This window comes from Populus alba, chromosome 17 (genome assembly GCF_005239225.2).
Source record: "Populus alba chromosome 17, ASM523922v2, whole genome shotgun sequence".
Lineage (NCBI taxonomy): Eukaryota > Viridiplantae > Streptophyta > Magnoliopsida > Malpighiales > Salicaceae > Populus > Populus alba.
In genome coordinates, this window is record NC_133300.1 from 1,373,092 (window position 1) to 1,399,876 (window position 26,785).

At 36.1% G+C, this 26,785-nt stretch overlaps 3 protein-coding genes and 1 pseudogene across 4 annotated transcripts in view; 1 reads left to right on the forward strand and 3 right to left on the reverse strand.

The window, feature by feature from the left end:
* Positions 1 to 236: 236 nt before the first annotated feature.
* LOC118060462 (uncharacterized) lies at positions 237 to 5,280 on the forward strand. The gene is given in 7 exon segments (XM_073405880.1): positions 237 to 355; positions 471 to 538; positions 3,044 to 3,319; positions 3,897 to 4,491; positions 4,559 to 4,799; positions 4,801 to 4,827; positions 4,829 to 5,280. Coding segments are annotated over 7 exon segments (1,761 nt in total). The 3' UTR covers positions 5,264 to 5,280.
* Positions 5,281 to 5,551: 271 nt separating this feature from the next.
* Positions 5,552 to 26,785, reverse strand: part of LOC118060457 (mediator of RNA polymerase II transcription subunit 15a) — a 54,814-nt gene continuing 33,580 nt past the window's right edge. The window contains exon 6 of the mRNA XM_073405818.1: positions 5,552 to 5,611. Within this exon, the coding sequence (XP_073261919.1) occupies positions 5,579 to 5,611 (33 nt within the window). The 3' untranslated portion in view covers positions 5,552 to 5,578. The remainder of the gene's footprint in view (positions 5,612 to 26,785) is intronic.
* LOC118060461 (mediator of RNA polymerase II transcription subunit 15a-like) lies at positions 6,525 to 8,421 on the reverse strand (annotated as a pseudogene).
* Positions 12,266 to 24,800, reverse strand: LOC118060460 (uncharacterized). Of its 2 annotated transcripts, XM_073405817.1 has the most exons (3): positions 24,277 to 24,800; positions 24,030 to 24,216; positions 12,266 to 12,675 (listed from the first exon to the last, which is right to left on the reverse strand). In XM_073405817.1, the coding sequence occupies exons 1-3, from the start codon at positions 24,738 to 24,740 to the stop codon at positions 12,460 to 12,462; spliced, it is 867 nt and encodes a 288-aa protein (XP_073261918.1). In that variant the 5' UTR covers positions 24,741 to 24,800; the 3' UTR covers positions 12,266 to 12,459. The 2 variants fall into 2 exon arrangements, with proteins under 2 accessions (XP_073261918.1, XP_073261917.1); XM_073405816.1 differs by having other exon boundaries at positions 24,030 to 24,800.

Here is a 26,785-nt window from a genome sequence, read left to right on the forward strand (position 1 = left end):
ATTTGAATATTTTTCCCAACCTGGCAAAATAGACTAAGTGCTCAACAATAAAATAAAATAATATTCAATTCCCAAAACATGGAACCTGCACAAAGTATAAATAGGACCTCTATGGTTGCCCAAAGGCACATTAAACAAACAACAATATTCTACGTAGTAGTTCATAGAATTTTCTAAGATGATGATGAAAAGAATGGGGCTTTAATGTTGCTAGCATTATTGACTCTGGTTGGCGAATGGTATGGTCGTTGTTATGGGTGTTTGGAGGAAGAGAGATTGGTCTCTTGGAGATCCAAGCTTTGATCGACCCATATGGATTTTACTTGAGAGATTGGGTGGACAGTAGTAATTGTTGGTGAGTGGTCTAGGATCAAGTGTGATCCGACTACAAGGCGAGTGATCCAACTCTCTCTTGTGGAGCAAGAGATTACAGCTTGGGCGATTGGGTTCTCAACGCATCTTTGTTTCAGCCTTTTAAAGAATTGCAAAGTCTTGAATTGGAATTTTACTGGATTGTTGGTTGCTTGGGAGAATGAAGGTTAGTTCAATGTTTCAGCACTTAATTATAATCATAAAATGAATCAAGGCTGGTTGATGTTTAATGTCAACTATCTTGCTTTGATGATTCTCTTTCCAGGCTTCGAAGTCATATCATCAAAAACTGAAGGGAACTTGGCCTAAGTCAAAAACCGATATAATAATGATAAAAGCATTTTGTCATGTTTCAATGGTAACCTTTCCACTCTCAAGTCTTTGGATTCTATCAGAGAATGGTTGACAGGATCAGGTTTAGCTTCTGTGGTAAACCTTTTAATTAGTTTAGCTTCAAAACCTTTTCTTTTCTCCTTCTCATAATCATTTTTTTTCTATGCGTTTATTTTCCTTCCAATATGCTTTTGAAGAAACATCATGTAGGTTTCAAAAGACTTGTCATCAAGGTTGAAAAAAGCTGGAGAACCTTCTTCTAAGTGGGGAATCCAATGCAACGATAGCATTTTTCCATCTCTTACTGGATTTTCATCTCTCAAGTCTTTTAGATCTTTCATACAATCGGCTGACAGGATCTGCTAGTATCATTAGTAAGTTATATATAATTTCTACCTAACTGCTTTACGTGACGTTCTTTTTATATTTATTTAATAATCAACGATAGCATTTCATCATGTTTGATTGAGGTAGCTTTCAGTTTCATCTTATCCATAAATTGTTTTTCTATTAAGACAGGAAGAGATTAAAGTCATGAGCTAGCTAGATCAAAACTAGGATTGATTAAAATTTACAAGTATAGAATGGATACTTGCAAATCGATCTATCTTCTTCCTTTAATCTATTCACTGTATATTTTTTATTTATATCTTGTAGGTTTTCAACTCCAACCGATGAGGCTGGGAAAGTTAGAGAACCTTGAACTGAGTGGCAATCGATTGAACAACAGCATTCTTATCAATTTCTGAGTGGGCTTTCCACTCTCAAGTCTTTGGATCTATCATTTAATGAAGTTGACAGCTGGATCAGGAGGTAGCCTCTGTGGTAACCTTTTAATTATTTAGCTTCGAAACCTTTTCTTTTCTCCTTCTCATATCATTTCTATGCTTTTGAGAAACATCATGCAGGTTTCAAAGACTTGTCATCAAGGTTTGAAAAGCTGGAGAACCTTCGCATGGGTGGGAATCAATGCAACGATAGCATTTTTTTTCAACTCTAACTGGATTTTCATCTCTCAAGTCTTTAATTCTTTCACGCAAATCAGTTGACAGGGATCTGCTAGTATCATTAGTAAGTTATATATATTTTCTACCTAACTGCTTTACATGACATTCTTTTATACGGTTTCGTAATCAAGAAATTGAGGACTTTATATTTATTTAATAATTAATCAACGATAGCATTTCATCATGTTTGATTGCGCTAGCTTTCATCTATGAAGATTTATATCTATGGAGCTTTGATCTTATCCATAAATTTTTTCTAAACAAGACAGGAAGAGATTAAAGTGAGCTAGCTGGATCAAAAACTAGGATGATAAAAAATTACATGTATAGATCAATGGATACTTGCAATCTATCTTCTTCCTTTAAACTATGCACAGTAGCATCTTATCAATTCTGAGTGGGCTTTCATCCCTCAGGTCTTTGGATATATCGTAAAATATGTTGACAGGAGCAGGTAGTTTCTACCTAAATGCTTCACATGACATTCTCTTAATTATATTGTTTCTTTATCAGAAAAATGAGGACTTTATATGCCATGTAAAGATCAATTTTTTCACAACTAACGTAGGAGTGGTGTTAAAAGGACACCCTAATATATTGTGAAGCTCCATGACAAACATATTAAAAGAATAAATTATTTAAAAATAAACAACATTTCATAATTTTTAAAAAAATATTATATTATTTAAAATTAATAAATCCAAATGATTATTCAAAACTTCTCATTGATAACAAGAACAATAATTAATAACACTCATTATATTATCATGAAAAATGAGGACTTTATATCTATGTGGTGATCAATTTAAAGATAGCATTGTATTATGTTTGACTATCTTTAACAACTTTATATCCTTAAATTGTTTTTTGTTTTCCAATAAGATCAAAATTAGAATGATTAAAAATATTTCTTAATCTTTGAAGTGTACACAACCTATTATATAATTAAATATGCGTTCGTTGAGCTCATTATAATTAAATATAGCATTTTATCATTCTTTTTATGTGTAATTCGAGAATCATATATCAATTGAATAGCAACATCTCATCAATTCTAATTATTTTTTAGTTTCTATCTATTATGCATATCGTGATTATGACTTACTCTTAGAAACAACTCTCTTGCAGGTTTTGAGATCATATCATCACATTTGTGGAAACTCGAGTCATTAGATTTATCATTACAATCAACTGACAGGATCTATCACTAGTAAGTTACATTCCTTTTATCAAGAAATTGAGGAATTTATATCCATATGCTTTCATGTATCATTTTAATATCTAAAAGATACTTCATCACTATTTTGACTGTTTCGAGATAAATTGTATAGGTTGGTGTGAATTGAAGAATCTGAAGCAGTTAGATCTCTCTGGAAATAATTTTGGAGGTTCGCTCCCAGATTGTTTGGGAAACTTGTCATCTCTACAACTATTAGATGTTTCTAAAAACCAGTTTACTGGAAATATTGCCTCTAGTCCTCTTACCAACCTCATATCCCTTAAATTCCTCTCATTATCAAATAACCTCTTTGAAGTTTCCACTTCAATGAAGCCTTTTATGAATCACTCAAGCCTCAAGTTCTTCTCCAGTGAGAACAATAGACTTTGTAACAGAACCTACTGCCTTTGATAATTTTGATTCCAAAGTTCCAACTAGTTTTTTTAGCTTGTCGAAAACATCAGAAGCACTCAATGTAGAAATTCCCGACTTCCTCTATTACCAATACGAACTTAAGATTCCTTGATCTCTCCATAACAACATCACCGGAATGTTTCCATCGTGGTTGCTTAAGAACAATACACGATTGGAGGAACTATATCTGAGCGAAAACTCCTTTGTTGGTACTTTGGCAGTTGCAAGATCATCCATATTCGAATATGATCCAATTAGATAGTATATCCAACAACAACATAAATGGGCAAATTCCAAAAAGACATTTGTTTGATCTTTCCAAATCTAGACACCTTAAATATGGCTAAGAATGGATTCACAGGTTGTTATTCCGTCTTGTTTAGGAAATATTAGCTCTTTTTCAATTTTGGATTTATCCAACAATCAATTGTCTATGGTAAAACTAGAACAACTAACAACAATATGGTTTCTCAAGCTGTCAAACAACAATTTGGGTGGGCAAGTACCAACCTCAGTGTTTAATTCTTCTACTTTAGAATATCTCTACCTAGGTGGTAACAACTTTTGGGGCCAGATATCAGATTTTTCATTATATGGGGGGAAAGCATGGATTATATTGGATTTGAGTAACAATCAATTTTCAGGCATGCTTCCAAGGTGGTTCGTCAATTCTACGCATCTTAGCGCAATTGATATGTCCAAAAATCATTTTAGGGGTTCGATTCCAAGAGACTTTTGTAAGCTTGACCAGCTTGAATATTTGGACCTTTCTAAGAATAGCTTGTCCGGATATATACCATCTTGTTTTAATCCACCGTCTCTAACCCATTTGCATCTATCCAAAAATAGATTGAGTGGTCCATTAACATATGGATTTTATAACAACTCTTCCCTGGTTACGATGGATCTTCGAGATAACAGCTTCATCGGTTCCATTCCAAATTGGATTGGCAATCTTTCATCGTTGAGTGTTCTTCTTCTAAGGGCTAATCACTTTGATGGTGAGCTTCGTATTCAGTTATGCTTGTTAGAACAATTAAGCATTTTGGATGTTTCACAAAACCAGCTCTCTGGTCCACTACCCTCCTGTTTAGGCAATCTTACTTTCAAGGAAAGTTCCCAGAAAACATTTACGAATCTCACGATGTATTTTCCATCATTGTCCGTATACAAAGCTTATGATGAAAACAATGGGTATACCACTGGTGTATAGTGTGTACAGCTTGGTAAAGGATTTTTCGCCTAACATTACAGAAGTGATAGAATTTACAACTAAAAATATGTATTATGGTTACAAGGGGAAATTTCTCAGCTACATGTCTGGTATTGATCTCTCCAATAACAACTTCATAGGAGCGATCCCACCAGAATTTGGAAACTTAAGTGAGATACTATCATTAAATTTATCACACAACAATCTCACTGGATCTATCCCTGCAACATTCTCAAACCTAAAAGCATATTGAGAGTTTGGATCTTTCTTAACAACAATTTGAATGGTGCCATCCCTCCACAACTTACTGAAGTTACCACACTGGAAGTTTTTAGCGTGGCGCACAATAACTTGTCAGGTAGGACACCCGAGAGAAAATATCAGTTTGGGACCTTCGACGAAAGCTGTTACGAAGAAAATCCTTTCTTGTGTGGGCCTCCATTGCAAAACAATTGTAGTAAAGAAGCAGTGTTGTCCCAGCCAGTGCCTAATGATGAACAAGGAGATGATGGTTTCATAGACATGGAGTTTTTCTACATCAGTTTCGGTGTATGTTACACAGTTGTGGTGATGACGATTGCAGCAGTTCTCTACATCAATCCATATTGGCGACGCAGGTGGTTGTACTTCATCGAAGACTGCATAGATGCTTGCTACTATTTTGTGGTGGCTAGTTTTCGCAAGTTCTCCAACTTCAGAAGGTGAATTTGTTACTGGGGAGATAGTCGTTCCTAGTTTTGTTGTGATGATTGTTTGTCTAGCTATTGTAATTTGTAGTGTACTGTCTCTAAGCTCATCCTTTCTATTTGATTAGTTATTTGGGCTAAATATATAAGCTGGACTTCTCATTCCTGAATCATTAGGAAGGAAACTGATTTGGATTGGTCATTGACTCGGGTGTGATTACTCTTTCAACTCTTAAGACTTGTCTGAAAATAAATTGCCAAAACCACTACTAAAGTATAAACAAAATATTCTATGGCCTTTGTTTCTAAGGGCGACCCCACCTCAGTTATTCAATCAAAGCATTGAAATCGGAGCAAGAAGATCCACCTTCTCAACAGCCTTCCTGGCCGTTGCTTTGCTCTGCTACTCATTTCCTCTGCTTCTTCACCATCATAATTTGAGTGATTGCCTTCTCTACAGCTTCACTTTTAACATGATCTCCATGCACTCTAAGCCATTCCTTAACTCCAGTTTTTAAAACATCAGTCACCAACTTTTCATTATAGAATTGCTCAGCAAATATTGGTCTCCTAAGCACAAAAAATAAAATTGTCCTTCTCAAACATGCAGCTGTGACTTGAGACATTCAAAAATTTCAACCTCATTTTTCTATAAAATTCAACAATACTGGATATGGTCATGATTATACTGGTTATGGTCATGATTCAATGGAATAATCCCCACTTATTTTCTTGAGACCTTTTTCCATTGAAATCTTGCAAGACTATGGCATAATGAACTCCATCTAATGAACAGTAAATCAAAGAAATTACCTTCTGATAGATCTCCTCTTGCCAATCAGCGCCTTTTGCGCATGTCCAGTCTGTGCTGTAGAATCTAGGGATGCTACAAAAATTTCAATTCAGACAACAAAATGTTAGAATTCATGTATTTTTGTGTGTTTTTCCATCTACAAGGGTATTTCTGTAATTTTTAACACTTGTTGAAAATTATGAAATATTGCAAGTCTCAGTTTTATTTTCCATTTAGTATTTAATTATTCCCAAAGTATAGCGAGCTTCATTAGGTATTAGTATTTTCCTATATAGGAATACAAGTCCTTTTTGTATTAGGAACTTCATCTAAATGTTATGTAATCATATAAATGCAGAATCCGAGGTGAAACAGCTGGTGCAATGCACTGGAGGGTATGATGTGGTAACAAATGCGTGTGTGATTGCAATGGTTTCAATAGCAGTGGCATTACTAATGCCACAAGTGGCAGCAGTGGCACATAAAGCTACCTAAAAAGAGTATTGCTGACTTGAACCATTATGAGAGGTGAACAGTTGGTGCACCGCACTGTAGGGCATCGTGTGGTTACAAATGCATGTGTGATTGCAATAGTTCCAATACCAGTGGCATTTCTAATGCCATAAGGGGAAGCAGTGCACAGAAAGCTACCAAAAAGAGCATTAACCTGGCATTTTGTCTCTGAGAATTGACAAACATAGTGGAGGGAATCCCTGTCCCATTGAATTCCCCAATGAGTTCTGTGAAACACCAGGGATACTCTGCATGTTAGATTCTGGACACAGTGTTGGGGATAGTCTGGGTTACACCAGAGACAGGAGGCAGTGCCGCTTGTAAACCAGCATAACTTTGAACTCCATTAGATGCCATGCAATTCTGCATGTTCTGTGATACCAACTGCTGATGTGCTTAAGACTGATCAGTGGACAATAGGATAGGGAGAAACAGCCCTTGATTCTGAACTTCAGGGGGCATACTATGGGATGCTGTTCAAGATAAAAGGCAAAAGCGAAAAACATGTCACAGAAAAAAAGAAGGCACTGAAGGAAGACAAATGAAACATCGGCAGTCCACACATAAAGTTATGAGCGAAAGAATTGGGATGGATTTGATTCAAAGCATAAAAGTGTCCTCTGACAATTTTCGGGGATGGAAGAAGAGGCGGCTGAAAACAAAAATAATATGACAATTTTCAGGGTGGGGGGAAAGAAAAGGAGGAGGCAGAAAACAAAAACAATCTGTAATATTCTTGCATAACATTCATCAATTACTCAACTTTTTGATTAAAGCATGCCATACACATAGCAATATGTTGCAATAAAATGCAAAAGAGTTTGATAACAATGCGACAAACAAAACAAAAGGTAAGATGTTTAGAAATTCAATGCTCGGCAGCATTTATTATATATGAAAAAGGATCAAATGCTTTCTCTCGGAAGAAAAGCAAGAAAGTGACGTCTTACCTCCTAAACAAGAAAATCTTTAAAATCTACCATCTCAATCATAAAATATAAAATACCATGCATCACAGTCCTTGTTGATTAACAAGTTAAGGATGAAACACTTCACATGCATTATAGAATTAGCATCGTGGAGGTGATCATGAGATTTTTTCCAGCAAGGCGATATACATAGCGATATGCAGCAATAAAATGTAAAAGAGTTTGATAACAATGTGAGAAGAAAACAAAAGGTAAGATGTTTAGAAATTCAATGCTCGGCTGCATTATAACCTGCTGGATCCATGGGGGCAGTGGGCATGGTGTTTTTGAGACCTGATCTCCATTGAAAGCATCTCCAGAGATATTTTACGCAGATAATCATACTGAAATCAGATATTAATAACCAAAACATTAGATCTCAGAGCAATCCATGTTACAAGAGGAGGAAAATGGATATATGCTCTATCATTTTCATCTTTTTGTGAGGATATACTTCTGTTTCCTCTCTTTTTATTTAATTATTTATGTATTTGATTTGCTATTTTCTTTTTGCACACTTCCCTTGTACTTGAACTTGTTCACTCTAAATAAAACACTTGTCAAGAGAATTAACAAAAAGATGCGAACTCCAATCAGCCTTGCATACAGAGTGAACGGTGAGGAAGTGTAAGCACACTACACACACATTTGTACATGCATAAATGCATGTGTATATTCATGTCAAGAGAATATCATAATTATTTGAACCTCGCATTAGGCAAATACCTGATTGGTGGCGGTAGTATAAATCTTTTCCTCAAAACGTATGGCAAATTTCTTGAGTTCTTGTAATCCCTCCTGACCAGAAACAAAAGATGCCTCTTTATTGTCTCCATTCTGCACATGCAAATCATTACGTTTCATTTTTAATGACCAGGCAAGTATAGAGAAGTTAGCAACAGCGAGCAAATAATGAGATAAGCAAGAGTTGGTCAAGTATTATAAGACATCAAAATACATAGACATCCTTTCCCTGTATTATTCCAGAGGTACAGATTATAGGAGTTTTACTTGGCCACCCTTCTGTCTAAAAATTCTAGCTACGAGCTTCATATATTAGTGACTTAGTTGCAAAGCAGGGGAGTCTGTGAAAACATTACAATAGCATTTACTCTGAGTAACTTCTATGCATGTGCTGTAATTGACAAAGAAAAGAAGAGAAATCCTTTCAAATATATGAAAATGCAACGAGTTAAACCTTATCTCACACTGCAATATATACTCTTACAGTATTCATTGACCAATGCAAGTGCCAGCAGAAGCTGTCTATATGATTTTGGATGTAGAGAGGTCAACAAAACATTCAACTTTATGCTGAGAATCTAGGAAACCATGCACCATTGTGGCTAATTGATTTTCTGTCTACTGCTTTTCAACTTTAAGAAGTGTTTTCTAGTGCTGCTTCACTGTTCATAACTGACAAACTAAAACTGAAAGAATACTATATATATATATATATATATAATAAAAACTAAGAGTGCTCATTAAAACACGGTGCACTGTGTGTGAGTCCTGTGGCTTCACCGTCTTTACCCGCGCTCCCTCTCTGTTTTTCGCGTTTCTTCTCGCGCGGTGGGTGTTCCCCGCGCTTTCTTTTAGTTAGGTGAATTCATAACTAAAATGTTTATTAAAATGACTAAAATAACTAATAGTTTATTAGTTTGGATGTTTTTAGTAATGCTGAAATTATAGAAAATTGATCATTAAAGTTGATTTTTTAATATGCGTAGAAATCAGATCATTATATAATTTAATAAATTAACTAAAATATTTATTAAAATGACTAAAATAACTAAAATCTTTGTATTTCTTTACGTACTAAGCAAGAATTGAACATCTTGCAGTGGGCTGTTCCAGATTTTTTAATATGGTTGAGTTCATGCTTAACCATGTAAAATCTCTTCGTTATAGAATATTAACATTGATTAAGTATCAGGGAGTCTTTTGTCTAGGTCGTTGTTAGACAAATGTTGCCATTTATAGGCCTTTTTCAGTCCTCAAAATTTATAATATGGGTCATAAATGGCATAAGATGTTTGTTTCATCTTTTTTTATATTCTGAAAAGTAAATATATGCGTCTCAGTTGCCATTGCAATGTGATTTCACCATAGTTTTGAAATCCGACCAGGTCAAATAATCGGATCAACAGGTCAAATGGGTTGACCCGGGTTAACCCAGGTCAACCCAAAAAAAACTATATATAAAAAAAATGAATGTGAACTTCTAAATGGCTACAGTGAAATGGATATTGCTGTTCAATTACAATAAATCCTTCTAAAAGCAGAGCAGAAACGATGTATGCCACCGATGTTATTTCCCTTCAAATCCTCTAAATCATTGTCTCGACTTGCTCTTACTTTTGCCCATCTTTTCTTGGGTGCCAACACTAAAGGAATGCAGATCCCTTGAGACATATCTGCCCTGCGTGCTCCAGAGACTTCAGAACTTGCAGCCCTCATAGCTCTTATGCCTATCTTTTCTTCTTCATCTACATGGACTCTCCTCGGGAAATACAAAGCTCCATTCCCCGGTTGAATTCCAATTAGCCTGCCCAGCGGCACACTGTTGTCTTGGAAGAAGGATGCCGATGACTGTAAAAACAAATGCAACACAGGGCTCACTTCCCGTGGAAAACAACTTACGATGAACCTCTGATGCAGCCGAGGTTCTTAGTGATTTACCTTGGAAGTCGATGTAAAGAGTTTGATTGCTTTCTCAATTTTCACATGATCAGTGATTTGGTTCGAGTACTAGTTTGAAAGCAGGAAATATGCTATGACAAGACAATTGGGAACAACGAGAAGAGTAAAGAGAAGCACCGGAAAAGCATCTACTTCTCAAAATTCTTTTTCCCGGAGTCTATCTAGCTACTGGGATGGATAAAAAACGCAGAGTCGCATGCCACAGCACATGCACACACTTATATCAAGAACATCAGGAGGTTGGAAAAGCAGAGTTTTACCTCAGTGTCAAGGTTGGAAGATATGAATGAAGAGAAACTAGATGAGCGTATGCGCAAGGAATACGGTTCTACCGGAGCTGCCTGTATGCTCTCCATCACTCGAAGTCTTGTGTTCATCAGGCCGAATCATTTTATCAAATAATAATCAAAATAAACAAACAAAGAACACCCAAAAGCCACAGCAACAGCACAGCTTCATTAACCTCGATCATCTCATACACACCCAATACATTAACATCAAACCAAATCCACAAAACCCATTTGTATAAACACAAATTCAACTCAAAACACAAATAAAAAATCCAATCATTTTATCTCTGTAACTAAACTTGCATAATTTAATAAGCCAAGAGAGAAAAAAGAGAGTGAGTAAATTTATTTTGCATACCTCAAATTTGGCTTCTGATTTGAATTTTTTTAATGTTTTAGAAAACCCACCAGTTTTTTTCAAGATAATTAGCTATAGAGTGAAGCAAAATTGTCTTCTGTTCAGGCTTTAAAGTTTGAGATTCGGTGTTGTTTTTCTTGTGAAGCAAAAGTGACCGGGTCTTCACGTTTTAGGATTTTAGTCTTCAGATATCATTAAACGACGTCGTTAATGACAGGGAAAATAAAATAAAAAAATTGACCGGGTCTCACCCTAGTCTGGCCGGTGGACCGAGTCCCGGGTCGACCGGTTCTGGCCGGGTCAATTTCCAAGAGGGTTTTGGCCTCCACTCGGACCGGTCCGGGTTTCAAAACTATGAATTTCACTCCTCTTACAAAAATTTTAGCAAATTAAATGCCACATCTAATTAGATGTTTCCCTATCATCAAAACCCATGCCAAATTTGATGCATGGATCCTTTACGAGCTTAGGGTTTGCTTTCTCCCCTTTCATTTTAAACTTTATATTCATCTTTTAACTGTTTTTATCTTACCTTTTAACTTTATATTCTGTTTGGAGAACTTCTTTGGCTCATCAGCACAACATTAATGTGCATGTAAGAGAGTACAATAATCCTTCCATTATCAAGCCTCTGATGATAGCAAAGCTAAAAAACATATCAAGTAAGGCACATTGGATTGGTTAAGGAGACTCTTGCAACAAGTATCATTGAAACATATGATAGTCTGGTCCAATTGCTTAACATGCCTCGTATTTTCGCACATCAACCAGCCGGATACTTTTTTTCTTTAATGTTCCTATCACACAAAAAAAAAAAACAAAAAAAAAAAAATTGAAAAAAACAAAAAACTCCACTAATAATATCAGGCTTGACCCTATAGCTTATGTTTCATCACAGCAGATTAAATAAGGTTCTGGATAACAGGATATAGGAGTTTACTTGGCCATTCTAGTTACGAGCTTCATGGTTAATTTCTTGAACCCGAAGAACCTTCCATTTATGGCTATGGCTATGCTCCAGATATATAAAGTGAATTAGTTGCAAACCAGGGGAACTCTGTAAAAACATTACAATAGCATTTACTCTGAGTAAGAAAACTTTTATGCATGCACTGCAATTGACAAAGAAAAAGAGAGAAATCCCTTTAATTTATGAAAATGCAACGAGTTAACCTTATCTCACTCTGCAATACTATATCAGTGCTCATTGGCTACTGCAAGTGCCAGCAGTAGCTGTGTATATGATTTTGGATGTAGAGAGGTCAACAAAACATGCAACTTCATACTGAGAAACTAGGAAACCATACACTATATATTGTGGCTAATTGATTTTTGTCTAATGCTTTGTACTTTTAAGATCACTATCACCTCAACCCTGTACAAGTTAAAACAAATAGAAGGCCCCAAATCCAACACCATTCATTTAAGTTCAGTTGCAACTCAAGTTTCAAATTGAAACACCAGTGCTCATAGCAATAGATTAACCTTGAAATTTAAAGCGGAACAAGCTTCATGCAGCCATCCAAGAGGTCATCATCGAAAGAAGATGTTACATAAGAAATTCCAACAAAAATTACTTCCCAGCACTTTTTATTCCCTCGAGTTCCCATCTTGTGAGAAACACGTGAAAAATAAAAAAGACAAAAACGAAAGAAGACGACATCCTGTCATTGCTACCAAATCCTCACCAGCTGCAGTTCTAGATCCATTACCAGCTGCAGAACCAGCAATTCTGTCAATCATACTGACAACGGAGCCAATGTCACCTACAGATGCACTAAGTGCTTTGGGAGACAGAGATTTCACCTGGGAAAAAAATTACAGCATCACCATCTCATTCACAAAGAAGTTTCTTTCTTTTTCAGAAACATCCAAAATAAGGGTGGGGTGGAGTAAAACCAAAAGGAGAGCATCACTAACCGCTTCAATCAAGTACTCAAGTGGTTGCCCTGTGACATTTGACTTGCCAGAAACAGTTGTCAAAGCACTGCCATGAGCACCATCAGGACTGGTAAAGGCTGCAAGCAAAGGTGATGCAGATATCCCAGGAGTGCCAATTGCAAGGGAGGGAGCAAGTGCTTGTGCAACAGATGGTTGGTGTATAATATTTCCAGTATTTAAGAGGGAGGAAATACCAGAAACTGGTTTGTCAGAATCTCCTGGCATAGGAGATGGAGCTTGCTGGTGTAATTGCTGCTGCTGCTGCATCTGTCGATTCTGCATTAAATTCTGGTGTTGCTGCAATCGTTTAAGCTGTTGTGTTTGTAGCATCTGTTGTTCATGCTGCTGCTGCTGCTGCTGTTTTAGATGCTGGTGTTGAATCATATTGGAATTCGACTGAAGGGGAAATATTTGGCTGCAGCATACTCGCCCCACTTTGTGTTGACAATGTGTTAACATTGGTTGGTTGGGAAATGCTCACGAGATTCTGTTGTACAGATCCTACAGGTGTCAGCTGCAATGAGCTCAGTGCATTTGCTTGTCCATAATCTAAATTGGAGCCTGGTTGTATTGGATTCATCATGTTTTGATTGTGACGTCGAATCCCGGATAAAGTTGAAAGAGAATTATGCAGCAAGCTTGACATATTGTTCTGCTGCATCTTTGGTACAGAACCTTGCATATTCATTGATTGCAACTGGGGATTCAGTTGATTTTCAAGGGACTGCAATTGAGGAACTTGAGATTGGGGTTGCTGCATAGGTTGAATATGAGGTTGGGGAGGGTGTCCTTGCTGTAGATTAGGAATAGGCTTCCTGTATCTGCTTGGGTTTAGAAAACCTACAATCTGCTTCTCATAGAAACCCAATTTCTCCTTGAAAGTAGGTGTGATGTTGTTTTTAGAGACCTGTAAGAATGCTATCAAGCGTTCCAACATGAGCTTGAATACCTTCAGCTTTTCAAGCTGTTCTGACTTCGGTTGTTGCGGAAGAGGGTCATGCTGGAAAGCAAAGTTAACATACACGAGAATTAAAAATTGCATTGACCCTTTGTAGCAAAGCTAGTAAAACATAAGTGAAAAAAATGTTTCTATTCCAATTCTTCTGTGTCAATGCATGGTTGTGGGGTGGTTGGGGGTTGGGGGGGAGGGGGGGGATTAGTGCAGATGATACAGTGACAAGCAATGCTGATGGGGAAAACAAATTAATCAAAAGCTCAACTGTGGGGGTTTATGAATCATGTGTGAGCAAAGTATAGCGAGCTTCATTAGGTATTAGTATTTTCCTATATAGGAATACAAGTCCTTTTTGGATTAGGAACTTCATCTAAATGTTATGTAATCATATAAATGCAGAATCCGAGGGTGAACAGCTGGTGCAATGCACTGGAGGGTATGATGTGGTAACAAATGCGTGTGTGATTGCAATGGTTTCAATAGCAGTGGCATTACTAATGCCACAAGTGGCAGCAGTGGCACATAAAGCTACCTAAAAGAGTATTGCTGACTTGAACCATTATGAGAGGTGAACAGTTGGTGCACCGCACTGTAGGGCATCGTGTGGTTACAAATGCATGTGTGTGATTGCAATAGTTCCAATACCAGTGGCATTTCTAATGCCACAAGGGGAAGCAGTGGCACATAAAGCTACCAAAAAGAGCATTACCCTGGCATTTGTCTCTGAGAAATTGACAAACATAGTGGAGGGAATCCCTTGTCCCATTGAATTCCCACTGAGTTCTGTGAAACACCAGGGATACTCTGCATGTTAGGATTCTGGACAACAGTGTTGGGGATAGTCTGGGTTACACCAGAGACAGGAGGCAGTGCCGCTTTGTAAACCAGCATAACTTTGAACTCCTATTAGATGCCATGAGCAATTCTGCATGTTCTGTGATACCAACTGCTGACGTGCTTGAGACTGATCAGTGGACAATAGGATAGGGAGAAAACAGCCCTTGATTCTGAACTTCAGGGGACATACTATGGGATGCTGTTCAAGATAAAAGGCAAAAGGGAAACCATGTCACAGAAAAAAAAGAAGGCACACTGAACAAGGAAGACAAATGAAACATCGGCAGTCCCACACATAAAGTTATGAGCGAAAGAATTGGGATGGATTTGATTCAAAGCATAAAAGTGTCCTCTGACAATTTTCGGGGATGGGGGAAGAAGAGGCGGCTGAAACAAAAAATAATATGACAATTTTCAGGGTGGGGGGAAAGAAAAAGGAGGAGGCAGAAAACAAAAACAATCTGTAATATTCTTGCATAACATTCATTAATTACTCAACTTTTTGATTAAAGCATGCCATACACACATAGCAATATGTTTGCCATAAAATGCAAAAGAGTTTGATAACAATGTGACAAACAAAACAAAAGGTAAGATGTTTAGAAATTCAATGCTTGCCAGCATTATTATATATGAAAAAAGGATCAAATGCTTTCTCTCGAAAAGAAAAGCAAGAAAAGTGACGTCTTACCTCCTAAACAGGAAAATCTTTAAAATCTACCATCTCAATCATAAAATATAAAATACCATGCATCACAGTCCTTGTTGCTTAACAAGTTAAGGATGAAACACTTCACATGCATTATAGAATTAGCATTGTGGAGGTGATCATGAGATTTTTCCAGCAAGGCGATATACATAGCAATATGCAGCAATAAAATGTAAAAGAGTTTGATAACAATGTGAGAAGAAAAAACAAAAGGTAAGATGTTTAGAAATTCAATGCTCGGCTGCATTATAACCTGCTGGATCCATGGGGGCAGTGGGCATGGTGTTTTGAGACCTGATCTCCATTGAAAGCATCTCCAGAGATATTTTACACAGATAATCATACTGAAATCAGATATTAATAACAAAACATTAGATCTCAGAGCAATCCATGTTACAAGAGGAGGAAAATGGATATATGCTCTATCATTTCATCTTTTGTGAGGATATACTTCTGTTTCCTCTCTTTTTATTTAATTATTTATGTATTGATTTGCTATTTTCTTTTTGCACACTTCCCTTGTACTTGAACTTGTTCACTCTAAATAAAACACTTGTCAAGAGAATTAACAAAAAGATGCGAACTCCCAATCAGCCTTGCATACAGAGTGAACGGTGAGGAAGTGTAAGCACACTACACACACATTTGTACATGCATAAATGCATGTGTATATTCATGTCAAGAGAATATCATAATTATTGAACCTCGCATTAGGCAAATACCTGATTGGTGGCGGTAGTATAAATCTTTTCCTCAAAACGTATGGCAAATTTCTTGAGTTCTTGTAATCCCTCCTGACCAGAAACAAAAGATGCCTCTTTATTGTCTCCATTCTGCACATGCAAATCATTACGTTTCATTTTTAATGACCAGGCAAGTATAGAGAAGTTAGCAACAGCGAGCAAATAATGAGATAAGCAAGAGTTGGTCAAGTATTATAAGACATCAAAATACATAGACATCCTTTCCCTGTATTATTCCAGAGGTACAGATTATAGGAGTTTTACTTGGCCACCCTTCTGTCTAAAATTCTAGCTACGAGCTTCATATATTAGTGACTTAGTTTGCAAAGCAGGGGAGTCTGTGAAAACATTACAATAGCATTTACTCTGAGTAACTTCTATGCATGTGCTGTAATTGACAAAGAAAAGAAGAGAAATCCTTTCAATATATGAAAAATGCAACGAGTTAACCTTATCTCACACCTGCAATATATACTCTACAGTATTCATTGACCAATGCAAGTGCCAGCAGAAGCTGTCTATATGATTTTTGGATGTTAGAGAGGTCAACAAAACATTCAACTTTATGCTGAGAATCTAGGAAACCATGCACCATTGTGGCTAATTGATTTTTGTCTACTGCTTTTCAACTTTAAGATCACTATCATTTCAACCCTGTAGAAGTTAAAACAAATAGAAGGCCCAAATCCAACACCATTCATTTAAGTTCAGTTGCAACTCGAGTTTTAAATTGAAACACGTATGCTCATAGCAATAGATTAACCTTGAAATTAAAAGCAGAACAAGCTTCATGCAGCCATCCAAGAGGTCATCATCAAAAGAAGAGATTACAAGAAATTCCAACAAAAATTACTTCCCAGCACTTTATGTTCCTTCAAGTTTGCTTCTCGTGAGAAACAAATGAAAAGATGAAACAAAAAAAAGAGGTGTGTGATACTTGATGTTGCCTCATGGCAATCCTGCTGATTTTAATTAACCCTTTGTCGTTCTCCTTTTCTTTCATATAAATAAAAAATTTACTATTTTGCAGCACTTGCACATACATTTTGTCGACTATTCTTTTCCGTGAGTCAGGCCGCAATTGAATTCTCCAATCACCCGTGTCCATGACAGGTTCTCCGCCTGGGACAGTGGGCCAACCAAAAAAGAAAAAAAAAATCATATTGCATGTTAGAATAGACCTTAAAAAGAAAGTCAGGAACGGCAAGAAGAGCAAAAGCACATCAAGAACATGAAAAATGGAATATCAGTTTATTCAGACTTGAATAGATTTAAAAAGAACTTCCGTCTAATATCATGTACTTTATTAAAGAATTCAGCCAAATATGGATGCATAACAAATATACACAACCATTCAGGTCAAGGTGCTAGGATCCTGGGTATTCGGCCATTCAAAGCAAAGAATCTTCATGGTGCTTCTAAACCAAAGAAGCATTCCCTTCTAAGCAAGTACTTACTGTCAAACCCCACTCCCCTTCCCCTCCTGTTCTTGTTATTTATGCATATATTTACTTCTCTGAAAGAATAAATATTGTAGGGAGCAAATAGTGTAAATAGAAAGAGGAAAATACCACATCCCCAAAAGAATAAAGAAATAAGAAGAAGGCAAAACAAAGTCATAAAACGAGGCCTTTCAATCCCCAATGAATATCAGCAGACTAAATACCACAGCACAAATAGAAGATGAAGAGGCCAGAAACACTAACCCTATTGGTGGAGATTTGAAGCCTTATTGGTTGAGATGGCGGCGGTATCCTAGAGCGGAGGAAGGAAAGAGAGCTCAGGTGGAGAGAGGTGAAGAATGTCGGACCAAAGTGAACAGAGCTTGACAGATGACTTTTTTTATTTTAATATGAATATTTCTAGTTTAACTTACATATACCTCTAATAATTTTTCAAACCCTAAAATTCACAATCGTATAAATATTTATATAAATAGTCTAAAAAAATTTGAAACTCAAATTAGTGATATGCATGTAGCAATATTTTATTCTTTCCAGATTCGCTAACAGGAAAGTGCTTTGTTTGTTTCAAATGGAATGAATTCTCGGAATTCATTTTCCTCACTTTTCCATGTTTTGGTGACTATCAGGAAATAAGTCAAAGAAAACCAATTCCAGTCAACTTAAACTTTCCCTTTCCCCGTAGGAACGTGTTTTCCTTTCCTTATCAAAAAGGAAAAACACTTTCCTATTTTGAGCTCCGTTAAAACATAGAAATCTCTCTGCATCTCTGTCCAAAAACAAAAACAACTGAAAAGCACGATTGAATCACACTCTTTAGTTCAGGTATTTTTTTTCTCAACAAATTTCTATATTATTTCTGTATATTATTTCTTTTATGTTTTTCATCTTCTTTCGTATTTTTTAGATTTGCAAGAATTCATATTTTTTAGATCAAAGAATAATAGCAAATAATCCTTGATCTTGTTTGTCTGTTCCAACAAAACTTTTATTTCTGTTAATTTATCTTCTGCCTATCAATTTTTTTTCTCATACCCAACCCAGTTTTCTTCTTTCTCGTCACATTCAACCCAGAAAAACCCAACCAACTGAAGCATCACAATCAAGCCATAAAACACACATTTTTTCTTCCACATTCGGCACATTCAACATCTGCATAGAAAAACAGAAAAACCCAACCTATTAAAGCATCACAATCAAGCCATTTTTTCTTCACACATTCGGCACATTCAACATCTGCACAGAAAAACAGAAAAACCAAACCAATTGAAGCATCACAATCAAGCCATTTTTTCTTCACACATTCGGCACATTCAACATCTGCACAGAAAAAACCCAACCAATTCAAGCATCACAATCAAGCCATTTTTCCTTCACACATTCGGCAGCTTCTTGAGAGAAATCAAAATCCCCAACAAAACCCAACTAGCCCCTACCCTGTGACAGATCCAGCACAAAGAGAGACGCAAACATGAGGGTAAACTGTCGGGTGAGAGAGGGATGAGAACTGGGGATGATGAGCAGATCTTGAGGTCTAGCTCTCCTGCTCCTTGCCCCTTCAATATGTGATGGTGTCCTGCTTCTTCAGAGAACAAGGGATTGGTGAGACAGAGCCGAGAGAGAACAGGGGAAGAGAGACAACCAAGAGAGAATGATTTGTGATAGGCAAGAGAGAACGAACAGTGATAGGCAATAAAATTATTAGGGGGAATGAGGGGAATTAGGGGAATCAGAGGGGAATGAAAGGCAAGCCTGAGAAACCGAAGTGTAAGTGACCGATTAAGAGGGGAACGACAAACCGATTGCCAGGGGAACGACAAACCGAATGAGATGGGAATGACAGTGGAATGAAATGGGAGCAGAAACCGAACGAATGAAACCGAATGAGGAGAATGAATGAAATTGTCTTTAATTTAATGGGAGAGAGTTAGAGATAGGCAGAATAGAGAAAATTACACGGGGAAGGGGAATGAAACCGAAATACGGGGAAGGAATGAAACTGTCTTTAATTTTATGTTAATTTATTCATATTGTTGTAGTAGAACCAATTATAATATATATTTATAATTTCAGTTATAAATTATGTGTTTAATAGCATAATAAAATATAATGTAATATAACTCTAAGTAGGTATTCTTCCAAAATAGAGTAGAATTGAACCCAGCCATAAACTCGATTGTGTTGCCGCATACGAGATAATTTTCGAACTTTATGTTTATTTAATTATTCGATAATCACATTATTTTTTAGAATTAAAATGGTTGATGTTATTGATCGTTGTGAACTTCTGAATTGTATATTATCAGCTTCTTTGAGCATAAATTATTTTGCAGTTCATTTTCCATAACACAAAAACAAACACCGGAAAAGTGTTTTTTCAGTTCATTTTCCATAAACACTACCAAACATCGGAATTCACTTTCCAGGAATTCACTTTCCAAAAGGAATTCACTTTCCTGCAAACAAACGGAGCCTAAAAGAATTATATTCTGGTGCTGCTTCACTGTTCATAACTAACAAACTAAAACTAAAACTAAAAGAATTATATATATATATATAAAAGAGTGCTCATTAAAACACGGTGCACTGTGTGTGAATCCTGTGGCTTCACGGTCTTTACCGCGCTCCCTCTCTGTTTTTCACCTTTCTTCTCGCGCGGTGGGTGTTCCCGCGCTTTCTTCTCGGCTGCTGAGGCTCCCTGGTGTCTTTCCATCGACTTTGTCTGGTGCATGTTCAGATTGAGGCGGGGTGCTAGGCGCGCGAGGAGATGTCAGCCGACGGGAAATCACCTGCATCGGCTGGGATGGCTTCATTGAAGCTGTCCTCTTGGTCTGTGGCGGGCCTACTCATTAATGAAAAAATTATTCTAACTGAGACATTGTTTTTGTTTTTGTAAACTCTTTTCTATTATATTTTTTTTATCCAAATTTTTATGGAAAATTAATCATTATCTCAATTTAATTTTTATTTTGATTATTGATTTATATACATGTTTTATATTATGTGGAAACTTGATCATTATAGTAAAAAGGAACAATAATTGATTATATGTTGAAATAGATTTTAAAAAACAGTTTAATTTTAATAGGAAAAGTAAAGTGTATATATCTCCTGTTATCTGTGTACTTATTGTCTTGATTCTACTGGGAAATAAATTTTATGTTGCATGGTATTTTCCTTTGTTGTTGCGTTGATAGGAAAAAAAAAAAAAACAGAAGATAGGGAAAAAAAGGTTGCATATCTGGATAATAATTACCAGTGAAATAATATATGTAAAGTGAAATTATAGTTTTTTAATTATACAATCTGCTCTATAAGAAAATGAATCTTGTTGTAAATAAATTATAATGGTAAATACTTATGAGTGTAGATAAACTCCTAGCATTGGTGATGTATTGTTACCAAGAAAACAAATCTTAAAAAAGAAAAATCTTCAAGTGGTGTAATTTTTTAGTGTGGATTCATCAAGGGTATTGTATTTTTTACTTATATTAGTAAAAGAGTACAATACTCAAATACAGTTAGTACTTGGGGTGTGGATGTAGGCTTACTGAACCACCTTAAAATTAAGTTTGCAATCTCTCTTTCCTTATCTATTTACTTTAAGTATTTTAATTATATTGTTGATTATTATGATATATATGTTTAGTGTGTTTATTTACATTATTTTGATATAGTTAATGCAACACTTAATCCATCCCTCTTAGATGCTATTGTTGTTTTAAATCCTAACAATGGAAGTATCAATCATTTTTTTTTTTATCATAACTTTAGAAGAGTGTCGAAAGAAAAATATTTATAATTTATTTGTATTGAAAATTACATTGTGTCTCATAGAAAGACAAATAAATAAATACACAATTGCAAAACTTAAATTGTTTATTTAAATTGTTTTTTGCAAAATTAGTGTGATAAATTTTTTGATTCATTTTAATTAATATTATTTGAGATTATATAAGTGTGAATATATAATTGCGAAGTTAATTTTATTATTGAGATAACAGATGGATAAAACTATTGTTAATGATTTCGATGTACTTGTTAACCTAGTAATCATTTGTGGTATAGATGGCAAACCCGATTTCTAAATATTTTTCATGCGGGGAAAAAAACCAAAATAATTTGAGACACAAATGTAAATTTTCAAATATAAAGCATGATGAATTAAATTCTCTCAAGAGTCCTAATGGTAGTGGTGTCTGCAAAAAGAAGTTCAAAGAAACTTGTTTTTGTTTGTAAAAAGCAAAGACATCATTGTATTGTCACTTGTAAAGGAAAAAAATACACAAAGCAATATTAAGAAATTATATTATGAATAAAACACCTTATAAGAAATTGGGCAAGATATATCGTATGAGTTGTTGAATGTTCAATCATCATCCTACAAATACATTAAAGTGTAGGGGTGTCTAGAAAAAATTACATTCCTCCACCAAAAAAAGTTAAAAATATAGACTGTATTATATAAGATATGAAACTATTGCTTTAGATTCTTCCCTTAATTCCAGCCGTGGTTTGTTTTCAGTTCTTTGGTCTTTTCTTTCATTAGTCTTTGATTTTTGTTGGATTCTTGCTTTGTGTTAGGTTGTACGAGGATTTTCCTTTTAAAAAAAAAAAAACATCTTGTGTTTAGGAACGCAGCTTTGTACCTTTGGAGATGATAGAAGGCTTTGATTTTGAAGACTAACACTTTTTTTTTAAGTTTTTGGACTTGGGTTTCCCTGAAAAATATTTTCTTTTTGCATGTTTGTTTGTGTTGTTCATACATATATTACAGCTTTTTTTAGAGGTCACTTGAGGAAAAAAAATGTTAGGAAAAACAGAGGCTGAAATGTTCTTTTGCTTTAGATGTCTTACCTCAGTTTCAACCTTTGTTTGCCTGTAGGTTGAGGTTGATAAGTTATGTGTGTTTTTAGGATGGGGGTTGCTTGGGTTTGAAGTGTTCATACTTGGCACTAATCAATGCAAGATTGTCGTTTTCAATGTCTTTAAAAATGTCCGTGAAAACAATCTCGATAGGCTGCCCCAATAGTGAGGACCATCTGGAGCAGCTGCTGCACCAGACAATCACCAATGACCCATCAAAAGTTACCTGCCGAAACAAGGAGGAAACTACTATTTGACACTTTAAACTTGATTGTTTCATAAATAATTTCAGTTTTGGGACGAGATTTACGAATGAAACTGAAAAAGGGTACCTCAATTGTGTATCAAATGAGAAAAAAAAAAAAAAAAAAAACATATCAAGGCACATTGGATTGGTTAAGGAGACTCTTGCAACAAGTATCATTGAAACATATGATAGTCTGGTCCAATTGCTTAACATGCCTCGTATTTTCGCACATGAACCAGCCGGAAACTTTTTTTCTTTAATGTTCCTATCACAAAAAAAAAAAAAAAAAAATGAAAAAACAAAAAAAAAAGCTTCTCCTCTCCTCATGCTATAAAATCTTAAGTGTTTTAGAAATTAGATATTTTATTTTGCTACACTAATAATATCAGGCTTAACTTACTGACCCTCTATAGCTTATGTTTCATCACAGCAGACTAAATAAGGTTCTAGATAACAGGATATAGGAGTTTACTTGGGCACCCTTCTGTCCAAAATTCTAGTTAGGAGCTTCATGTTTAGTTTTCTTGAACCGGAAGAACCTTCCATTTATGGCTATGGCTATGCTCCAAGATATACAAGTGAATTAGTTGCAAACCGGGGGAACTCTGTGAAAACATTACAATAGCACTGTAATTGACAAAGAAAAGAAGAGAAATCCCTTTAATTTATGAAAATCCAATGAGGTAACCTTATCTCACGCTGCAATATAAACTCTACAGTGCTCATTGGCTACTGCAAGTGCCAGCAGTAGGAAACCATACTCTAATAAGATCACTAATAAGATCACCAAAACATTCAACTTCATACTGAGAAACTAGGAAACCATACTCTAATAAGATCACTATCACTTCAACCCTGTACAAGTTAAAACAAATAGAAGGCCGAAATCCAACACCATTCATTTAAGTTCAGTTGCAACTCAAGTTTCAAATTGAAACACCAGTGCTCAGAGCAATAGATTAACCTTGAAATTTAAAGCGGAACAAGCTTCATGCAGCCATCCAAGAGGTCATCATCGAAAGAAGATGTTACACAAGAAATTCCAACAAAAATTACTTCCCAGCACTTTTTATTCACTCGAGTTCCCATCTTGTGAGAAACACGTGAAAAATAAAAAAGACAAAAACGAAAGAAGATGACATCCTGTCATTGCTACCAAATCCTCACCAGCTGCAGTTCTAGATCCATTACCAGCTGCAGAACCAGCAATTCTGTCAATCATACTGACAACGGAGCCAATGTCACCGACAGATGCACTAAGTGCTTTGGGAGACAGAGATTTGACGTGGGAAAAAAATTACAGCATCACCATCTCATTCACAAAGAAGTTTCTTTCTTTTTCAGAAACCTCCAAAATAAGGGTGGGGTGGAGTAAAACCAAAAGGAGAGCATCACTAACCGCTTCAATCAAGTACTCAAGTGGTTGCTCTGTAACATTTGACTTGCCAGAAACAGTTGTCAAAGCACCGCCATGAGCACCATCATCAGGACTGGTAAAGTCTGCAAGCAAAGGTGATGCAGATATCCCAGGACTGCCAATTGCAAGGGAGGGAGCCAGTGCTTGTGCAACAGATGGTTGGTGTACAATATTTCCAGTATTTAAGAGTGAGGAAATACCAGAAACTGGTTTGTCAGAATCTCCTGTCATAGGAGATGGAGCTTGCCGGTGTAATTGCTGCTGCTGCTGCATCTGTTGATTCTGCATTAAATTCTGGTGTTGCTGCAATCGTTTAAGCTGTTGTGTTTGTAGCATCTGTTGTTCATGCTGCTGCTGTTGCTGCTGTTTTAGATGCTGGTGTTGAATCATATTGGAATTCGACTGAAGGGGAATATTTGGCTGCAGCATACTAGCCCCACTTTGTGTTGACAATGTGTTAACATTGGTTGGTTGGGAAATGCTCACGAGATTCTGTTGTACAGTTCCTACAGGTGTCTGCTGCAATGAGCTCAGTGCATTTCCTTGTCCAGAATCTAGATTGGAGCCTGGTTGTATTGGATTCATCATGTTTGATTGTGACGTCGAATCCCCAGATAAAGTTGAAAGAGAATCATGCAGCAAGCTTGACATATTGTTCTGCTGCATCTTTGGTACAGAACCTTGCATATTCATTGATTGCAACTGGGGATTCAGTTGATTTTCATGGGACTGCAATTGAGGAACTTGAGATTGGGGAAGTTGTCCTTGCATGGGTTGAATATGAGGTTGGGGAAGTTGTCCTTGCTGTAGATTAGGAATAGGCTCCCTGTATCTGCTTGGGTTTAGAAAACCTACAATCTGCTTCTCATAGAAACCCAATTTCTCCTTGAAAGCAGGTGTGATGTTGTTTTTAGAGACCTGTAAGAATGTTATCAAGCGCTCCAACATGACCTTGAATACCTTCATCTTTTCAAGCTGTTCTGACTTCGGTTGTTGCGGAAGAGGGTCATGCTGGAAAGCAAAGTTAACATACACGAGAATTAAAAATTGCATTGACCCTTCGTAGCAAAACTAGTAAAACATAAGTGAAAAAAATGTTTCTATTCCAATTCTTCTGTGTCAATGCATGGTTGTGGGGTGGTTGGGGGTGAGGGGGGGGGAATTAGTACAGATGATACAGTGACAAGCAATGCTGATGGGGAAAACAAATTAATCAAAAGCTCAACTGTGGGGGTTTATGAATCATGTGTGAGCAAATAAATCTGAAAAAATTACAAAGACAATTTACCTGCTGTAACTTGGTATCAATTCTCTGGTACATTTCATTTATTTCAGGTAAATACGCTTCCTTCATAACTTTGATCTAGGAAGTACATATAACCAGCAAAACATTGTCAATCATATGCTTGATTTCTTCAGGTCCCAGAGTCAGAAAGCAACATAAGCAAACTTGAGAGAATTGATAGATAAATAAATAAAATGGCAGAGGACAGCATATATTGTTTGAGATAAAAATAGCAGAGTGGAATCAATGCTGAAAACTCAATAGAGAATATAGTTATTGATTGCATGTTACCCCTTCAGATAAGATTCAGGGATTGGTCAAGTTCAGTTACTTTGTCTCACAGCAAACTACTCACCATTGTTTTCTATTGTTCTCACTCAAGTCAATGGATGTCACGACTTTGGTAAACACTTCTTCGCTTTATAACTTTAGTTTTATAACCCTTATATCCTAATTACAACCACTCCTATTCCCGTTTTAGTACCCTCCCAGGCACAAAAAAATTGACCTCATCAAATATGCAGTTATGAATTGCAACTACAGCCATTAAACGATTCAGAATTTCAACCTCGTTTTCTATAAAATTCAACAATACTGGACATGGTCATGATTCAATGGATTAGGTCCACTTATTTTCCTTTCTTCCATTGTCACATGTTTCAGAACAAATTTGATTGCATCTTGAAAACAACTGTTCACTTAACCAAATATAACGATGACTATTCAGAAACAGTTCACTCTTGTTTTCAAGTCTGTCTATTATAGTAAGAAGTATTGTCAATTGGACTTATTGGAAATAATAAAATAATAATTCACCACACAATAAATGTATGGAAATACAGGGAAAAAATTGAAAGGCAGAGATTTGCAATAGAAAAAATTGTCGTGTCAGTACCAAGAAAATAACCCTCTTGACATAGAAATATGAATATTTACCTTTAATCATCTTATCAGTAATTTATCATGGAAGAAAAGCACAAAAGTGACGCTTTACCTCCTAACCAGGAAAATCTTTAAAATAAACCATCTCAATCATAAAAAATAGATAGCCATGCAGCACAGTCCTTGTTCCTTAACAAGTTAAGGATGAAACACTTCACATGCCTTACAGAATTAGCATCGAGGAGGTGATCATGAGATTTTCCAGCAAGGTGATGATTTATCAGCACACCAAACCTTAAGTGTCTCAGAGTTAGTCCACTTGCTAATTTCTTTCTTCCCATAAAAATCAATTGGCTGATGATTAGTTACCCTAGTGTCAAATGCATTGTCCAGTTATACATATATTTTTAAAATTCATGTCCGTTAAATTCAAAATGAGAGGTGAACAATTGGTGTAATGAGCTGGAGGGCATGATGTGGCAACAAACGAGTGTGATTGCAATGGTTTCAATAGCAGTGGCATCAGTAGCACATAAAGCTACCAAAAGAGCATTGCTGACTTGAACCATTA

Bases quoted from the DNA above. Each gene is read 5' to 3' on its own strand.
- LOC118060460 (XM_073405816.1), bottom strand. From the start codon at position 24,740: ATGAATATGCAAGGTTCTGTACCAAAGATGCAGCAGAACAATATGTCA. The intron at 12,676-24,029 runs GTTAGTGATGCT...TTTTTTTCCCAG, and splicing joins TTGAGTACTTGATTGAAGCG to GTGAAATCTCTGTCTCCCAA.